Genomic DNA, 18770 nt, shown 5'->3' with positions numbered 1-18770 from the left:
CAAACTCAATTATTACTCGATTAGAAATTCTGATGTTAGGGTTGTGATTTTTCAACGTGGGCACACTTGGCACTTACTGCATTCCTTGGGGTCTCGGTTGTTTTTGATCAGGACCTTCTGGCTGGCCGTCCTGAACAGAGAGGTCCAGTTGACAGTGTTGTAGAAACACAGGCGGCTGTTGTTGAAGATGTACACGCTCCCCGCACTGATCTCATCCAACGACTGGAACTGCAGAGAGGAGATCCAGCGCTGCTTCAGGATCAGCAGAGAGATACCGGTTATACTGCGAGAGGAGAGGAGAGAGAGAGAGTGTGAGAGAGAGAGAGAGGAGGGGAGAGGAGGGAGGAGAGGGGAGAGAGAGAGTGAGAGAGAGAGAGAGAGAGTGAGAGAGAGAGAGAGGAGGGGAGAGGAGGGAGGAGAGGGGAGAGAGAGAGTGAGAGAGAGAGAGAGAGAAAGAAAGGGTGGAGAACATAGACTGTGTAATAAATATGGACGTAGCTACCGTAATCATCCATTGGCATTTTCACCATCACCAACTTGGTTATTTGGAGCCAGAAGTGATGTAAATTTGTACGAGAAAAGCCGCAGGGCGGCCTGCTATCGATCTGCGGTCAGCGAGCTGCGTGGTCACTGGACGGGCGACCTGCCAATCACGCTCCCCAATATAGTCTTTTTCATATATTAGTATTTTAATGAACATCATGCTGTATTGAAGAAGACTTGAAACAATTGAGGCCATCAACTCAGCAAAGTGTTTACTGAGGCCATAAATCCAGTAAGAAGTAGATTACGTTTCTCATTGACATCCATGCACTCAGACTTCTTTTTGCAGCCAGTGGAGTTGCCCCTTGCTGGCCATTAGAAGAATGCAGGTTTAAGGGACTTCTGCATTGGCTTCACGTTTCACGCATGGAGCTACACACTTGGAGGAGAGGAGAGGAGAGGAAAGGGGAGAGGAGAGGAGAGGAGAGGAGGGGAGAGGAGATGAGGGGAGAGGAGGAGAGGAGTCGAGGGGAGGGGAGAGGAGGGGGGAGGAGGAGAGGAGTCGAGGGGAGGGGAGATGAGAGGAGAGGGGAGGAGGGGAGAGGGGAGAGGAGGGGAGAGAGGAGAGGAGAGGAGAATAGAGGAGGAGAGGAGAGGAGAGGAGAGGAGAGGAGAGGAGAGGAGAGGAGAGGAGAGGAGAGGAGAGGAGAGGAGAGGAGAGGAGAGGAGAGGAGAGGAGAGGAGAGGAGGGTGAAGAGGAAGTTCATCGCTGGCATTTAGAAAACAAGGGCTGGATCTCTCGTGACGGTGAACCTGGACCTGTTATCAAACCGGCAGGAATCAAAGCAGCGCTAACAGCACAGGCTACGCACAGAAGAACACCAACTGGCTTGCTCATTAGCTCCAACCATGAGCATCCCAACACAGGAGAACATGAGAGAGAGACAGAGAGAGAGACAGAGAGAGACCTCATTCCGAACAAAGCCAGCTGAGTAAAGCAAAAGAGAAGTGTGTGTGTGTGTGTGTGTGCGTGTGTGTGTGTGTGTGTGCGTGCGTGCGTGCGTGTGTGTGTGTGTGTGTGTCTGTGTGTGTGTGCGTGCGTGCGTGCGTGCGTGCGTGCGTGCGTAGGCCTAATTGCACACATGTGTTGATGCACATGCCTGCATACATGAACAAAACCTTTGTGTTGGATTCAGAGACATAAAAAAAAACATGACACAGGACATGACCCTCACTTCTCGGAGAAGATGAATGGGAGATAATTGGTGCCAACAATGTTTTTTTTTTAATATGATGAATCCCCTTATTCCTGTGAAATTATGCATATTGATAGATGCAACTGTTGATAGAGGAAACAGTTGGAAAGGCTGGTACGCATAGCGTCTAAAATCACCGGCCACGGCCTTCCAACTGTTTCCTCCATTTATACCACACGCACCAAACGCAAGATGCAGAAGGTGATCGCCGACCCCTCCCACCCTGCTAGCTCTTTTTTCAGACCCCTGCCCTCAGGTAAGAGACTTCAGTCTCTCAGGTGCAGGAGGAATAGCACTTATCCTGAGGCTGTCCGCCTCCTGAACTCTGATCCTCTTTACACTCGCACTTTAAACCCTGAGGCTGTCCGCCATTGAACTTTGACCCTCTTTCTCACTCGCACTTTACAGGCAGCTTGAAGCTGCTTTTTATAAACAAATGCTTTTTGTAACGTTGTGCACTTTATTTATCAGTCCCTCTCATACTATGTTGAATGTATTTTTGTAGTTCTTTTAGTTTATTCTCTTAGTTTTTCTAATCTTTTGTGTTTGAATATGTGATCTCTGTTATGTTTGTTTGTACTGAAACAAATTCCAATCAACTCTGTTGACATGGCAATAAAGTATTGAATCTTGTATAGAAATTATCATGTGGTGTCAAAGTTAACCTTTCTGCCTATTTCCACCTGCAACAGGCTTTGGTTTTTGGAAGAGAGCTAGCCTCACTAGAGGAAGATATCCGCTACTCTGTGGACGCTCTATAGACAGAGATGTACAGTGGACGGAGTATGAATAGGTCTCGGGCTATAATCGCACGCTATATTCAGAAGAAAAAAGAGGAGGCTGAAGAGGGGCAGTAAAAAGTGGGTAAAATGGAATTTGAAAAATGTCTTCCCAAAAGGGCCTTTCTGTGTGGAGTTTGCATGTTCTCTCCGTGCTCCTGGGGGTTTCCTTCGTGTAGGAACCCCTCACCAAAACATGCAATATCCTGGTCGCTGAAGTGGTGCCTCCTCTGGTCATTAGGGGTGCCTGTTCGGAGGGAGGGGAACTCGTTGGAATAGCATGATCCTCCCACGTGCTATGTCCTACCGGTGAAGCTTCCCCTGTCAGGTGAAAAGAAGTGGCTGGCTACTGCCCATGTCTCAGAGGAAGCATGGAGCCAGTTTTGGCTCTCCCCAGATCGGCAGAGGGTGGAGCAGCAACCAGGATAAATACATAAAAAATTAGCACTAATGGGGGGTAAAAATGGGATAAAATAAATAAATAAATGTCTTCCAACAACTCTAAAAACAAACAAACAAACAAACAAAAAACAAGATTTTTCAGTGGAATGTAAAATGTTTTAGAAAAATGCACCGATGCATTTCAGCATGCGTCTTCCTCAAGATTCAATAGCAACCGGTACAAAAAAGCTGAGTCCCACGGATTCATGAAATACTTTCCTTTGCTATAGTGTACTAGTGAATATGGATATATATATAGTGTGTATATATAGTGTGTATATATAGTGTACTAGTGTATATGGATGTATATATAGGGCTCTATTCTCCCCCTGGCCTTAGGCGCTAAACTGGCCTTAAACGCAAAAAAATACGCTTTACGCCTGCCTACCGCTGACTCGGGAAGATAGCGTCATGCTTTTAGGCCCCGAAATGCGCTTTACGCTGAAGAGGCACGGCGCAGTGCCAGAATAGACCAGAATGGGCGTTTTGGCCTTAAATACCAGCCTAAAGCGATCTTCCCAACTGGCGTTAATTTTGCGGTTAACGCTTTTCAAAACCAGGCCTTATTCAGTGCGCCGGCTCCCCTACCAAACGCCACACTCAGACACATATGTGCATCTCTCCCAGCATGCATTGGCGCTTAATACATTTTGACAAGAAAAAGCAACCAAATCAGCCTAAGTAGGCTAAGTGGTAGATAGAAATAATATTTATGTTAACACAATATGCAATTCTAGAACATTTCAATATTGGACAAAATAAAACATAAAAATCAAAACACAACCCTATGTGAAACATACATGTAATCCAGGTCGTATATATATATCCATCGCAAATACAACATGTTATAGTCGAGTGACAACCGTAACGCGGTTGTACTGTGATGTCCACTCCAACAAGACTTTGCTTACTTGACACGTACTTTTTCAATAAAAACACATTTATGCCATGACTTTACATAATGTATATTTATGTCGCATCATTTAGCCTGTGCTGTGATGTGCAGGAGCAGCAGGTAGCCTACAAGTTATAAAACTAAACCTGCCCTGAATGAGCCGAGTGGGGGGGGCTTGTTCACTATTATGAAAGTTATTTGTTTACAACATATAAAGATCATGGAAGTGGATGGTATCAGGAATGTCACCGATAGTTAACGTTCTATATTGTACAGGGAGACCATCAGCCCTGCTGAACAGATCTGTAATTTGCCTGTAGGTTGAATCGTTTTATTCAGGCTATGATCTGTGATGTGCTGAGATATCCAAATTGGCATGAAGAGATGACAGCATGCAGCCACAACCGGAGTTAGCGGACTGGAGTATCTCGGGTGGATCGGGACCTTGGAAGGGAAGAATGTGATTGGTTTACTCGAGACCACCAATCAAACACTTGTGAATAATTCTACGCTTAAAAAGGCGTGGTTAAATGGTTAGCGCTGCGGATTCTGCTATTTAGCACCAAGGAAAAATTTGGGAATGCGCCTGACCACTCCCACTAATAGCACTGGTCCAATCCATAAACGCAAATTTAAGGCCAAGGGGAAGATAGAGCCCATAGTGTGTATATATAGGGCTCTATTCTCCCACTGGCCTTAGGCGCTAAACTGGCCTTAAACACAAAAAAACACGCTTTACGCCTGGCTATCGCTGACTCGGGAGGATACCGTCATGTTTTTACACCCCAAAATGCGCTTTAAGCGGCGTGGCGCAGTGCCAGAATAGCCCAGAATGGGCGTTTCAGCCTTAAATACCAGCCTAAAGCGAGTACTTTATTCGACACTTCATTCAACTCTTTTTTTAGACATACTTTTGAATATTTTGGTGGCATCTCAGCACGCGAACTGCCAACTCTGTCACATACACTGCGCTCGACTTCATCTTCTTCATAGACTGTATGGGTTGTAGCTGCTGCGGTAGTGGGACAATCACATGTCACGTTAAATCGAAGACTGCTTGCGGTGATTGGCTGCGAGCAAAACCATACAAAGAGTTTTTTTTCTCTAGATCTGTCTTTAAAAGGGTTGAATGTAAGTATTGTTTGACTGGAGAACTTTCAATACCACTTGGTATTGGGTTTCGGTCGATACCTTAAAGCAGAGGTTCTCAAATGTTTTTCAGCCAAGGACCCCTTACAAGATAGAAAATATACCGGGGACCCCCTCATTCTGATTTGTGATTTTGGGCTAAGCTTAATTGTTTCCACGGTAACGTGCTTGACTTTTATTTTGATAGGTTTGTTATTAGAATGTAATCCATGAACCATTTTAGATTTAAAGCATAAACTATTTTCGTTGAACTATGAAGATTTTGCAACAAAAATTTTTTTTTTTTTTTTTTTTATTACATTACATTTACATTACGTCATTTAGCAGACACTTTTGTTTTGTCCAAAGCGACTTACAATATCACAATTTGTCAACAGTACAGAAAACCACTATGCAACACAATCAATGACAGCCAAGATATTTTGATAGACTAGCACCATGTAGGAAGTAGTTTGAGAAGGAATAATTAACATGTAGCATTTTATTTTTTAATTAAAAAAAAAAAAAAAAAAAAAAAAATACTTGAAAACTTTTCGCGGACCCCTGGGGGCATGGCCGTAACTAGCTATGAGGACGGGGAGGTCCGGACCTCCCCTAATATTTCAGAGGAAATTTTTTTTTTTTTTTTTTTTTTTTTATAAAACAATCTGCATGGAAAAGCATGAAAAACACGGGATCGCTTTTATTTTGAAACGAAAGGCAGGTCAGGGAGGAAGTCATCTGACGCCGCGTCCGCGGTAACTTGATTCCGAGAGAGCAGCAGCATGGTGGTGAGTGATGACTGTCTGTCTGCCTGGCGAGATAATTGAAGGTGAGCGAGCTGCGAGGCAGTGAGCGAGTGAACGACAGACAGTGAGTGACACTGACAGATTTTTTAGCAACAACCAAGAAAGTAAGTGTCTAGTCTGTCTCTTAAGTAATGTTACCTGTGTGACACGTTGGGATGCTACTGGCTAATCATGCATGATGCCAATTGCCAAGCTCCCGAAGTCAGGTATGCAGGTGGCTATATGCATGGTTTCAGTTTCATGACCCAATAAGTAACAAAAAGAGGTGGTGTAAAGTTAAAAACAACATAATATATTTTATTTTATTTTTCAATCGTTCCTATCAGGAATAAATAAATGTCCCTCTGTATGTTTTTTTTATTATCGATGATGACTTTGTGTGTTGTGTACGGCTTGGGTTGTGTACCTGTGTTTGTAGGTGTCATTTTGATATGAATTTGGCTAAAACAGTTTGTGTTTGTTAGTTACAATTATGTTGACAGGAGAGCTGAGCAGGTGGTGACATGAAAGAGAATATACTGAATAATGACATCACAACAGTATAATCCTAATGTTGATTTAAAATGATATATTACTCTAAATATGGCTAAAAAAGGGGGGAAAAAACCCTCAAATTGCACCTCCCCTTGCTGGACCTCCCCTATTTCAGAACCCTGGTTACGGCCCTGCCTGGGGGTCCCCCATTTGAGAACCACTGCCTTAAAGGTATCGAGTACCGATACCCAGCCCTACTTCACACGCACCTGTAAAGAGATCTGCCTCCGATGGTCCGCAGGTTGGAGAAAACGCTAAGATCCGTCATGTTCTCGGGCCAAGACTGGATGTTGAGGAAACCTAAAACACAACCAACATGTTGATGTTCTCATTAACACATTCACTAAAGCAATTCTCCTTTCATTCAGCAGTATAGACACTAATCATCACATACTGTAATGTAATGTGATTGGTTAAGTCTTTATTAATTGTCCAGTAAAAAACAGAAGGGTATGGGTAGGGCTGCACAATATATCGATATTAAATTGATAGTGTGATACAGATATCATCTTAGATTTTGGATATTGTGATATGGTGATATGACATGTATTTTCCTGGTTTTAAAATTACAGTAAAATAAAATAAGTGGCTGCAATTGTGCATGTGTTGGAAGAAGCATGGTGCTAGTGTACGGCTCTCCCCAGATAGCAGAGGGTGGAGCAGCGACCGGGGCAGCAGGGGGAAAGTACAATTGGGGAGAAAAGGGGGGAATGGGGGGGTAGGATGAAAAAAATATAGTAAAATGATTTTCTGAACTTATCAGACTGTTCTAGCTTTAGCTTTATTTGCCTTTACCACACTTAGTCATTCTACCCACATTACTGATGATTATTTAACAAAAATCTCATAGTGTAAATATTTTGTGAAAGCACCAATTAGTCATCCCTACAATCATTTTGCAATATCGATATTTGGTCAAAGATTGTGTTAAGGAATTTCATGTATAAATTTATCTGTCGGCTAACTGATTCAAAAAAATTAAATTAGAATGGTTTTAACTGTGACTACACAAATCGACACAAGGTACTCATCTTGTTTTTGGAAACACTGGAACAAGTGTCTGTGGGCCCTATTCTCCCACAGGCCTTCGGCGCAAAAACTGGCCTTAAACGCAAAAAACGTGTCTTGCGCCTGCCTCGGGAAGATATCAACATGGCTTTAGGCCCCGAAATGCGCTTTAGGCAAAATGGGCGTGGCGCAGTCCCAGAATGGGCAAGAATGGGCGTTTCGGCCTTAAATACCGGCCTAATGATATCTTCCCTGCTGGCGTTAATTTAGCGCTTTGCGCTTTTGAAAACCAGGCCTAAGCGCTCCTCTCTCCTCTGTCCCTTCTCTCTGTGTCACTCCCTCTCTCTTGAAAGTAGAGGAGGTAACCTACACACATTTTGCACACTGATGAAGGCCGGACGGCCGAAAACGTTTTGTTGCTAAAGAAAATTAAAACGATATTCCTCGAGTGCGGTCCCCATCTTCTCATTTACTTGTCATTTACACGGACAAGCTTTCAACGGAGGCGGTCGCATTTCTTCTCTCTCCAGTCCTCCCTCCCTTTCCCTCTCCCCCTCATCCCTCTGCTTCTGCTACCTGGAGCCAATCTTGCATTTGTCTCTTCGAAACTACAAATATGGATTATATGGCTGGTCTCTCAACGAATTCGACAAAATTATTGTGGGGTCCGGGGAACCCCCCCTCTGCCCAGACGGGACCGCCGCGGGATACGGGAAGACAGCAGTCATTGACCCTAGGCTGCACGTCACGATAAACGAGATGAGCGGGGCAGTGAGTACTTGGACTATTGCGATTTCTGATCTGAATCGTAAAAATTGATTACTTCTTGGAGATATCACTGCCACTGCCCCGAAGTGTTTAAAACCGAGGATCAGGACTGACTCGTGTGAGGAATGTTGTTGATCCTACACCCACCGGGGAAAACCAAAACAAACGGATTTAATCTGGCCACCTGCTAAGCTGTCAAGGACACTAGCAGCAAAACTCTCCTGAAGCCCTGAGTGCAATCTGCGTCTCCAACGTCACCCCCCCGCCCCGACATCTGACGCCTGAACTCTGGTCTGAATTGACGAGGCCATCTCCACAGCAACGCTGTGTTCAGCCGAAGGAGGCTCAGACTACACACACACACAAACACCCATGGACTCTAAGGACTCACAGGCCTACACACGGTCACGCACGCACTCCCCCAAACCCCCCCACCCCCCGCCTCCAGCAACTTCCCCCCGCTTTGCAACCCCCCCCCCCCCTACCCTCCCACGATGAACCAAACCGGCGCTGTAATGGCAGCCTCCCTGGTGTCGTGGTGTGGGTTGTCTTTGCTGGTAACCCTGTACATTTACAACAAATGTATCTGTATTGTATAATATTGAAGTGTGCCTTTATTACTTTTTCTAACTAGTAATAATGTGAATTCTGAGTTATTTATATGCTTTGTCCAATCCAAATTGCTGGCGCTGTTCAATGGCGACCCGGTTTTGCTCTCCGACTCTGAGAGCGAACCAAGCAGAATTTCGCTCGTGATACTTGTACCATGAAGTGACAATAAAGTTAATCTCTTAATCTCTAATCTCTAACATTTCTACATTGGACTACGCACCTGTCTGAGCGCAGTGGTTACCTCCTCTACTTTCACTCCCTCTCTCTTGCTCATCAGTCTGACAGGCACAATACCACTGCTTCGACTGCTTGAAAAAAAGTTTGCCGGTTCTCTCTCTCTCTCAGAAAAAATACGTTGTTATACCGTACATAGTATAACAACATGACAGTTTTTTCTAACATGACAGTTTTGAGCCCGTGACATTCAGAGGCTATTGCATCATCCTACCTGTGCAGTGAAGGTGAGAGAAAACAAGATCATTCTGGGCAAACATTCACTGCCTGGCTTCCCTGCAACAGCCAGACATGTGAAATCTCCCAGCATGCATTGGGCTAATACATTTCGATAATAAATCGCATCGAAATTAGCCTAAATAGATAGAAAGGTACATCGAAATAGATCTAAATAATGTGTAATGTTCCCACAACATGCTATTGTAGAACATTTCAATATTGGACAAAATAAAATCGCGAAATCCAAACACAACCCTATGTGAAATATATATGTCATCCTGGGCCTATATACTGTATATCCCTCGTAGATTTAACGTGATTTAGATAAGTGACAGCGTAACGCGGTTCTACTGTCATGTGCTATACTGTGATGTCTGCTCCAATAAATTGGCCCTACTTCACATTTAGTTTTACAATAAAAACACATTTCTGCAATGACTTTACATAATGTAGGCTATATTTATGTGCATCATCCTACCTGTGCAGCAGGGGAGAGAAAACGATATCATTCTGGACAAACGTTCACCAATCTAATTAATCTCATCATAGGGATAGGCTATATTTTTCTAGCTGATGCGTTTAGAACATTCTTTTCACTTTGATCTTGCTATTGTGTAGCGTATTTACATGCTTGCAGTATTTAAACTGCAGTTAGATTGGTTTGAGAATAATATGGAATAATAGCCTATATATGGAGACAGACAGAGGGGATAAAAGGGAGGGGGGAGATCAGAGCCCTCTGCTTTTCTGAAGCCGGACTGGATCGCTCCGTGGAATTGGAGCTGAAAAGTGAAGCATGTGATTCGTTTACTGCACTTACCCAATGAGCAGATAGTGCATAATTTTACGCTTAAAAGGCGTGGTTGTAATGCTTAATGCTGCGTGTAGCGCCGATACCAAAATATCAAGTGCGCTGGTCCACGCCCACTACTCTGGGCTGCGTCTGGCGTTGAGCGCAGTTCATAGGCCGATGCATATGTTTTTTAATGTATGCCATGCTCTTGTATGTATCTCTGTGCTGTATTTGTCCTCTTTTTATATCTTGTCCTTTTTTTACTATAGACCTATGGGTCTGAAATAAAAGTTGAATTGAATATCATGATATTTGATTTTGTCGATATCACCCAGCCCTATCTTGTTTTAATTAAACTGCTTGTACCATCTCACATGTGGCTTTGGATATATTGTGTATCGCTAGTATTCAGCCTAAAAATACAGAGATATGATTTTGGTAGTCTACATATCGCCCAGCCCTAGTAAGGGGGGGAAAGAAAGATGGTGGGGGGAATTGTTTTGACGGAACACAATAATCTTGAGCGAGAAAGAACAAAGAATCTGTTGTCCACATCCAGATGTAACACATTGTTGCTTTTGGTCATGGTGTTTCTCTGCCTGTGAAGTTCAAGCAAAGAATCCATTTCTTTATAGGAAATGCGTTCGGAAGAGACAATGCACCCTAATTAAAAGAATGGATTTAATATCCAGCATAATTTGTCCGGTTGCACTTGTCTTATAATGACAGATGATATGAAATCAGCATCTGCGGAAATGCACGTTAAAGAGATAGAGCAGGATGTGGCAGGGCTGGAATGGCCATAGCTCTTTCTTATTGCTTGGCTTTTCATTATGAAAATGCAGTTTCACTCCATTAGCTGTTTGGCTCAACTGCAAGTCACGCTTTAATATGACAAAGGGCTTTGTAGCCCAGATACTGCTCATCCCTTTAGGCCTCAAACAGCCAAGGAATAAATACACACACAAGCATGGCCACACACAGAGCCTAGCATATGCACGCATGGCTACTGTATACAGACAGGAATGTGCATACACGTACATCTATCTATAAATCTATCTATCTATCTATCTATCTATCTATCTATCTATCTATCTATCTATCTATCTATCTATCTATCTATCTATCTATTTATCTATCTATTTATCTATCTATCTATCTATATCTATACATTTTGCAATGTGGACTCTGTTTGTCTGTCTGTTTGTTTGTCTGTTTCAAGAATTCTGTCCAGCCACAGTTATGCCGTTTTACGTGCGATCCTGCAGAAACTTTCTTGGCGTGTAAAGCGCACGGGTGCCAGTGACCTGACGGGGCCAGATTTTTTAATTAGGGCAGATTAATTGCCTTAATTGCCCTAAGGCTGATTGTCCTGACGGCTGAGGCTAAAGGTCTTTGCACACACACTTTGATTGTTTTCGTATGCGTTTTTTTTAATCCATCATCTGAAAACACAGATGGGTCCCAGCTCGCAAAAATCTATTGACTGATGCGAAAAACGCAGAAAATTGAACCTGTTCCGAAAACTTTAATGACGGACGAAAGTTTCGGAGTCAGTGTGTAAACGTGAGTTACACAACATGTGGTCGTATTTATTTTTCAAACATGCGACAATTTTGGATGAAAAGTACGGACTTGGTGTGCAAAAGCCTTAATAATTCAGTGATGATGTCACTGATGACATCACTGATGATGTCATCAGTGACACACACACACACACACACACACACACACACACACACACACACACACACACAAGAGGGAGTGAGGAGAGGGAGAGAGAGACTGAGGGAGAGAGAGGAGAGGGAGAGAGACTGAGGGAGAGAGAGAGAGGAGAAGTGGGAGAGACTGAGGGAGAGAGAGAGGGGGAGAGAGACTGAGGGAGAGAGAGAGGGGGAGACATTGCGTGTGCGTGCCAATAGGGCAGGCGAGGCCGCGCAGTGGGCAATTAGCCTAGGAATCGTGCGCACGTAGCCCGCGAGATGCCTAGTAATGTAATATATCCACTAAACCTTCCCTGAGTTCACTGACAATAGAAAAATCCTATTTATTTCCTCTTTGCCAGGGCCGGATTAACACAGTGTGGTGCTCTTGGATGACGACACATGAGGTGCCCCCCTCCTTCCTCTTTACACATAAGAAAAGGAACATTACTATGGTAATAAAGACCACAGATTTATATAAACGTGTTGCTAAAGTACAGGCTTAATATACTAACAAAAAAAGGGTTAATTGTTTTATACAGTGAGGTCAAGTTAAAAGAAATGGTCTCACTATAATGAAATTGCTACTAGGGGGACTAACATCATCACACCTGAATACAATTGGGCTCATTGAATCCACAAGAGTTGCAGTTTTCCAGGCATACCCAATTTATGCAATTCGAAGACTGTTTAGGACCCCAGTATGCAGAAATAGTATAATAGAATATGCGAAAATAACACTCCATAGAAAAAACAATGTTTTTTGTAAAAAAACTGCATGCAATTACGTGTAGCATAAAGTCTGCAATCTGTAAAGGGGAGACTGGTGGGTGCCCATAGGACCCATTCTCATTCAGATATCTTGAGGTGAGAGGTCCCCTTTAAAAACGGCCATGCCAGTTTTTCCCTCGCCAAGATTTAGCCCAACTTTGTAGTGTTATTTAGCCCCCTTCCTGACAAGCTAGCATGACATGGTTGGTACTGTACTGTAGGTACCAATGGATGCCTTAGGTCTTCTAGTCCCCCTCCCAGCAAGGCAATTGGCTGTTGCCCCTGGGCACTCGCCCAATGCCATATCCCACTATATAAGAAGGCGGAGGGGTACGTGGCGCACACTTGTTCAAATTTGCATGCTCAGAACGGCGCAGACGAGGCGCGTGATATTTCTAGTCTAGATAATCCGGCCCAGCTCTTCGTTCTTTCTCCTCTTATCTTGCTGCTTCAGAAAGCACATGATTCACACACAGCCAGGCCACAGCAGAATATTGTTTTGTTTGGGCAAGTTCTCCAAGGTGACTGCAGTGAAGCTCTCACCTGTGATCTCCTTCACCGTGCGGAACGCATTGAGACGCTCAGGGTCCAAGGCTCCGATACCATGATACATGTCCCTGCAGAGAGAGAGAGAGAGAGAGAGAGAGAGAGGGAGGGAGGGAGGGAGAGAGAGAGAGAGGCACATTGTATTTCATCTAAGCTGCAATCCACATGTTTTTCTTTCTTGTTGCAAACAAAATCACAGAATATTTATAAGGGTAATTAGGTCAGAAAAAAAAGAAAAGAAAAAATAACATTGTGACAATATCGAGAAAATATCCAACAATGTCATGCATGTTAGAGGCTGGGAGAGCTGGGAGCTATAGTAAAGGGAATCTCACCGGTAGTTTTTAAGAAGAGAGAGTTTTACTCATTCACAAGCCAGATTTTCCCATCCAGAGTGGGATTTGAACTGCTAACTATTCAGTTACAACCCTCTAACCTCTGCAACTATAGCCCTAAGTTAAACCGCTTTCATTTCAGTCATATTCTCAAATGATTGTATGATGCAATCATGCATTTTTATGAATGGGGAATCTGTACCATTTTACTGAATGAGAGTTTATTCCTATAGGGGTTTGAAATTATGCCAGCACCAAAGGCTTAACGTTTAAGAGTTGGAAAGAACAAAACTAAAGGGACCACTCACTAATCACTGACTGTAGGCATTGATGAGTATCGCAGAAGCAATTCATCATATCAGGTTTGTTTGATCCTACTTAAAGGAGCACTCCACCGATTTTCAGCCAGATTTCAATTGTTACAAAATCAGTAGTATTAGAAAACTGTAAACAGTTTTGCAGTGATTCATTTAGTTCGACAGTTAATGAGCGAGTTGATTAAGTTGTGGACCAGTCATGCAAAAATGCAAAAATGACATCACAGGTCCACAACTTAACTCAAATGAACTCTCAATAGCTGTCAAACTAAATGAATCACTGCAAAACTGTTTACAGTTTTCTGATACTACTGATTTTGTAATGATACAAAGCTGGTTGAAAATCGGTGGAGTGTTCCTGGTCGCGGATGGTTGCGCTTTGCCATAGGACGCTTACTGGATCTCACGATACAATTCAATATACAATATGGGTTTCATGATTCAATACGATGTAATAAATTAAAGATCAATCGTAACCCTAACAACAAAGTCTGACTGCGGTTGTGGCCCTAAACAACCCCATAGAGTGTTTAAGCCAGCAACTGGCCCTGTTCACACCTCATCATGGTGTTTAAGCCAGCAACTGGCCCTGTTCACACCTCATCATGGTGTTTAAGCCAGCAACTGGCCCTGTTCACACTGCACCATGGTGTTTAAGCCAGCAACTGGCCCTGTTCACTCTGCATCATGGTGTTTAAGCCAGCAACTGGCCCTGTTCACACTGCATCATGGTGTTTAAGCCAGTAACTGGCCCTGTTCACTCTGCATCATGGTGTTTAAGCCAGCAACTGGCCCTGTTCACACTGCATCATGGTGTTTAAGCCAGCAACTGGCCCTGTTCACACTGCACCATGGTGTTTAAGCCAGCAACTGGCCCTGTTCACTCTGCATCATGGTGTTTAAGCCAGCAACTGGCCCTGTTCACACCTCATCATGGTGTTTAAGCCAGCAACTGGCCCTGTTCACACTGCACCATGGTGTTTAAGCCAGCAACTGGCCCTGTTCAGTCTGCATCATGGTGTTTAAGCCAGCAACTGGCCCTGTTCACACTGCATCATGGTGTTTAAGCCAGCAACTGGCCCTGTTCACTCTGCATCATGGTGTTTAAGCCAGCAACTGGCCCTGTTCACAGTCACACTGCACCATGGTGTTTAAGCCAGCAACTGGCCCTGTTCACACTGCATCATGGTGTTTAAGCCAGCAACTGGCCCTGTTCACACTGCATCATGGTGTTTAAGCCAGCAACTGGCCCTGTTCACACTGCGCCATGGTGTTTAAGCCAGCAACTGGCCCTGTTCACACTGCATCATGGTGTTTAAGCCAGCAACTGGCCCTGTTCACACTGCATCATGGTGTTTAAGCCAGCAACTGGCCCTGTTCACACTGCATCATGGTGTTTAAGCCAGCAACTGGCCCTGTTCACACTGCATCATGGTGTTTAAGCCAGCAACTGGCCCTGTTCACACTGCATCATGGTGTTTAAGCCAGCAACTGGCCCTGTTCACTCTGCATCATGGTGTTTAAGCCAGCAACTGGCCCTGTTCACACTGCATCATGGTGTTTAAGCCAGGAACTGGCCCTGTTCACACTGCATCATGGTGTTTAAGCCAGCAACTGGCCCTGTTCACACTGCATCATGGTGTTTAAGCCAGAAACTGGCCCTGTTCACACTGCATCATGGTGTTTAAGCCAGCAGCTGGCCCTGTTCACACTGCATCATGGTGTTTAAGCCAGCAACTGGCCCTGTTCACACTGCATCATGGTGTATAAGCCATCAACCGGCCCTGTTCACACTGCATCATGGTGTTTAAGCCAGCAACTGGCCCTGTTCACACTGCATCATGGTGTTTAAACCAGCAACCGGCCCTGTTCACACTGCATCATGGCACTTACCCTTTAATCCCGGTGATGAGGAAGATGAGGTTGCCGTTGATTTTGGTGCAGTTGACAAACTTATCAATGTTGCTCGCATCCACTGTCTGAGCCGTCTGCAGGCTGCCTGTGCCTATGCCGTCACACACTGAGACACACACACACACACACACACACACACTTATGCATTATTCAAAAGGATTAAAATCCAAGTTGCTTTAGGTATGAAAAAGCTACCTATCGCCACAGTGTCCTTGTACAGAAGAGACCTCATCCCGGCTGCGGCTCTTGAATATTTTGCCGCTTTGATTCTCGATCCACTTGTATCAAAGTATATCCCTGCTTTTAACAAGACATCCTGCTTTGGTGCATAGGCAAGGCCATGGCTGCTCTCCATGCATTGGAATTATTTTGATGACTCGGGAAAGCTCGGGCCAATCCAGAGCCAATTCCTCCATCTAATGAATTCATTACATCGGCATTAATTACACTGGCGGTCCAGCCTGAGCCAAGTGTTTCTGACAGAGGCGGAGCGGGTGATGAATAAGGCTGGCATTAAGTGGTGTAACCAGTTTTTGATAGTGATTTATACCAGCCAATTCCATATCTGAAATGTTAATTTGTTATCATTTCCCACAGTTCCTTGGGCTATCCCTCATTAACCCCTCCCTGCTGCGTGACAATGTAATCAGGAGATTGGCCAATCGATGGATGCCGCAGCCCATACGTGGAGTCTGACTCAGAAGAAAACTGTTATCTTTAGTCCTAAGAAAAGGGCGGAGCAGTTAGCAAACAAGCAGAGGGGGCTTATCTGTATTAACGTAAGTCGTACTGTATTTTCCATTTTAGGAATTTATTTGATGCACGTATGCAAAGTGATTTAAAATTACTGACCTTCAGTTATGTGACAGACTCTCAATCCCAATAAATATGTAATGGGTAGGTATTAGATAAATACAGCTGTGACTTGAGATGGGGAAGCAGCATGTGGCAACATTGTTATATATTCTCTTCCATAAATCAAACATAAACAAGACTATAGAGTAACTGCAAAGCAATTTTCAATGTACAATTTTCAAAACAAGAGCCTGAAAACCTTATCATAAACAATTGAGAGCTTCAAAACAGGACTGAATATAACGAGAGGGATATATAAACAGTTAAATGTATGGTAATATAAAGCTTACAATGGAAGCTGTGGGGGGAAACGTGAGCTCACATTTCAGAAGAGGATTATGGTGATGTGATTACAGAAGTGGGTATTGCATGGCATTAGCCTTAAGGAAGATGTTGATATTTTTGAGGGGTGGGGGGGTATGAAATCAATAAATCAGTTTTAAGTATATACAGTATGGTGTATAAAAGCAGTGCTCAGATTGTATTTTGAGCTTTTTAAGTAATTCCTGTGGGCTACTGTTGATCCAATATCATCACTGTTAGCATAAAGCTATTAGATTAAAGTGCTTTAACTGCATCAGGTCTTATACATTAGTGCAGTGGTAGAGGTAGTACAGGAGGGAAGTGGAGGGAATGTATTTAATTCATGCTTCTCATTCTCTTGAGTACAAGTTCCACATTAAACCCTGGACCGTTGCCCTATTGGCCACTCACCCCACTTCCGTCCACCGTCTGGTGACACAGGTAACAAGTAGGCAACATGAAATCACACAAATCAAGATTAAAAAAATTAATAAATCACTGCCCCCCCATCCTCCCTCCATATTACCCGAGTTTAGATGTTGAAGAATGCACTCGATATAAGAAACAACAGTTTTAGGATCATTAAATATTTATAATTTGTTAAGGCTGTTCGGGGGAAATCAAGCTTGTTCACCAACTGTTAGGGCGATTTTCTCTGAATGTTGCTTTTAGGAGTACACACATTCAAATAAGAATATCTTCTTGAGCTATTTTCAGATTTCAATGTATGATAAATGATCTGAAAGCTTACAATCTGCACTTTCATAATCTGAAAAACAAAAAATGAGAAATTACCTTGGTCTACTTGTTACCCACAACACCAGTCCCTGCCACTAATTGTATGCACAGCTGTAGACCAATGCATGTAGAAAGACATGTAGAAACTAGTGTCCATAGCACTGTCTATGTTGAGGTCCTGTTGTCCTTGTACTATTTGTGTCAGTATATTGTGTGACATTCTGTCTGTATCTCTGCACCAATGTTAATGAGACAAATTACTTTTTTGGCAATTAAAGTGATTCTGCGATCGTCTTCCCTTGGGCCAATCAGTAACGAGATGCATCATCACTCCAGGTTTCATCAGTCTTGGCCTTTCAGAGTTTGAAATTTTGATCTTTACTTGTAGCGTCACCATCAGGCCAATCATGGTAATTTTTTGACAGCGCCAGAACAGAGTGCCAACGTGCATGATCCCTCCAAGTTCCACCAACATCAGACCAGTTAGTGTCTAAGATATCACATTTAAGTTTAAAAAAATGATCCCTAATTATAGCACCCCCCGTACAGTGATTAGTGTGATTTGTAAGGATAGCTGCATGTGCATAGCAAGTTTAGTTTCAAATGGACTTGGCGCAGGAGTCAAAATGTTGACGTCTGATTAGACTGTAGTGCCACGATTAGGCCAATCAGTCAAATTTGTATCTGCATGTTCATAATAAGTTTAGTTTCAACTGGACTTTAAAATTTTGACAGTGTGAAGATGTATGTTTAATCAAAATCAGACCTAAATCAGACCTAAGATATCAGGTTTGACAGACTGACACAGACGATCCATAATCCATAGTTTCATTGTGTGGATACATTAGGTAAAAGTATTCTCACAAGAGCCGCAGCTCTAGACCACTGGGTTTACCTTTAGGGCAGATGTCGGTGCAGGTCTAGACCACTGGGTTTACCTTTAGGGCAGATGTCGGTGCAGGTCTAGACCACTGGGTTTACCTTTAGGGCAGATGTCGGTGCAGGTCTAGACCACTGGGTTTACCTTTAGGGCAGATGTTGGTGCAGGTCTAGACCACTGGGTTTACCTTTAGGGCAGATGTCGGTGCAGGTCTAGACCACTGGGTTTACCTTTAGGGCAGATGTCGGTGCAGGTCTAGACCACTGGGTTTACCTTTAGGGCAGATGTCGGTGCAGGTCTAGACTACTGGGTTTACCTTTAGGGCAGATGTCGGTGCAGGTCTAGACTACTGGGTTTACCTTTAGGGCAGATGTCGGTGCAGGTCTAGACCACTGGGTTTACCTTTAGGGCAGATGTCGGTGCAGGTCTAGACTACTGGGTTTACCTTT

General features: G+C 43.6%; 1 protein-coding gene across 1 annotated transcript in view; it reads right to left on the bottom strand.

Annotated features, from left to right (window-relative positions):
* The window catches only part of LOC310772857 (receptor tyrosine-protein kinase erbB-4-like), a gene marked incomplete at its 3' end in the record, with an annotated part of 279666 nt that overhangs the window by 126172 nt on the left and 134724 nt on the right, over nt 1-18770 (bottom strand). The window contains exons 8-11 of the mRNA XM_083632786.1: nt 15525-15651; nt 12977-13050; nt 6535-6625; nt 78-283 (exon numbers count right to left, since the gene is read on the bottom strand). Of these exons, the coding sequence (XP_083488912.1) occupies nt 78-283; nt 6535-6625; nt 12977-13050; nt 15525-15651 (498 nt within the window). The remainder of the gene's footprint in view (nt 1-77; nt 284-6534; nt 6626-12976; nt 13051-15524; nt 15652-18770) is intronic.

The sequence above is a fragment of the Poromitra crassiceps genome (assembly GCF_964638095.1).
Source record: "Poromitra crassiceps genome assembly, chromosome: 3".
In the NCBI taxonomy this organism is placed as follows: Eukaryota; Metazoa; Chordata; class Actinopteri; order Beryciformes; family Melamphaidae; genus Poromitra; species Poromitra crassiceps.
This window is presented reverse-complemented; position numbering and strand designations above follow the sequence as displayed.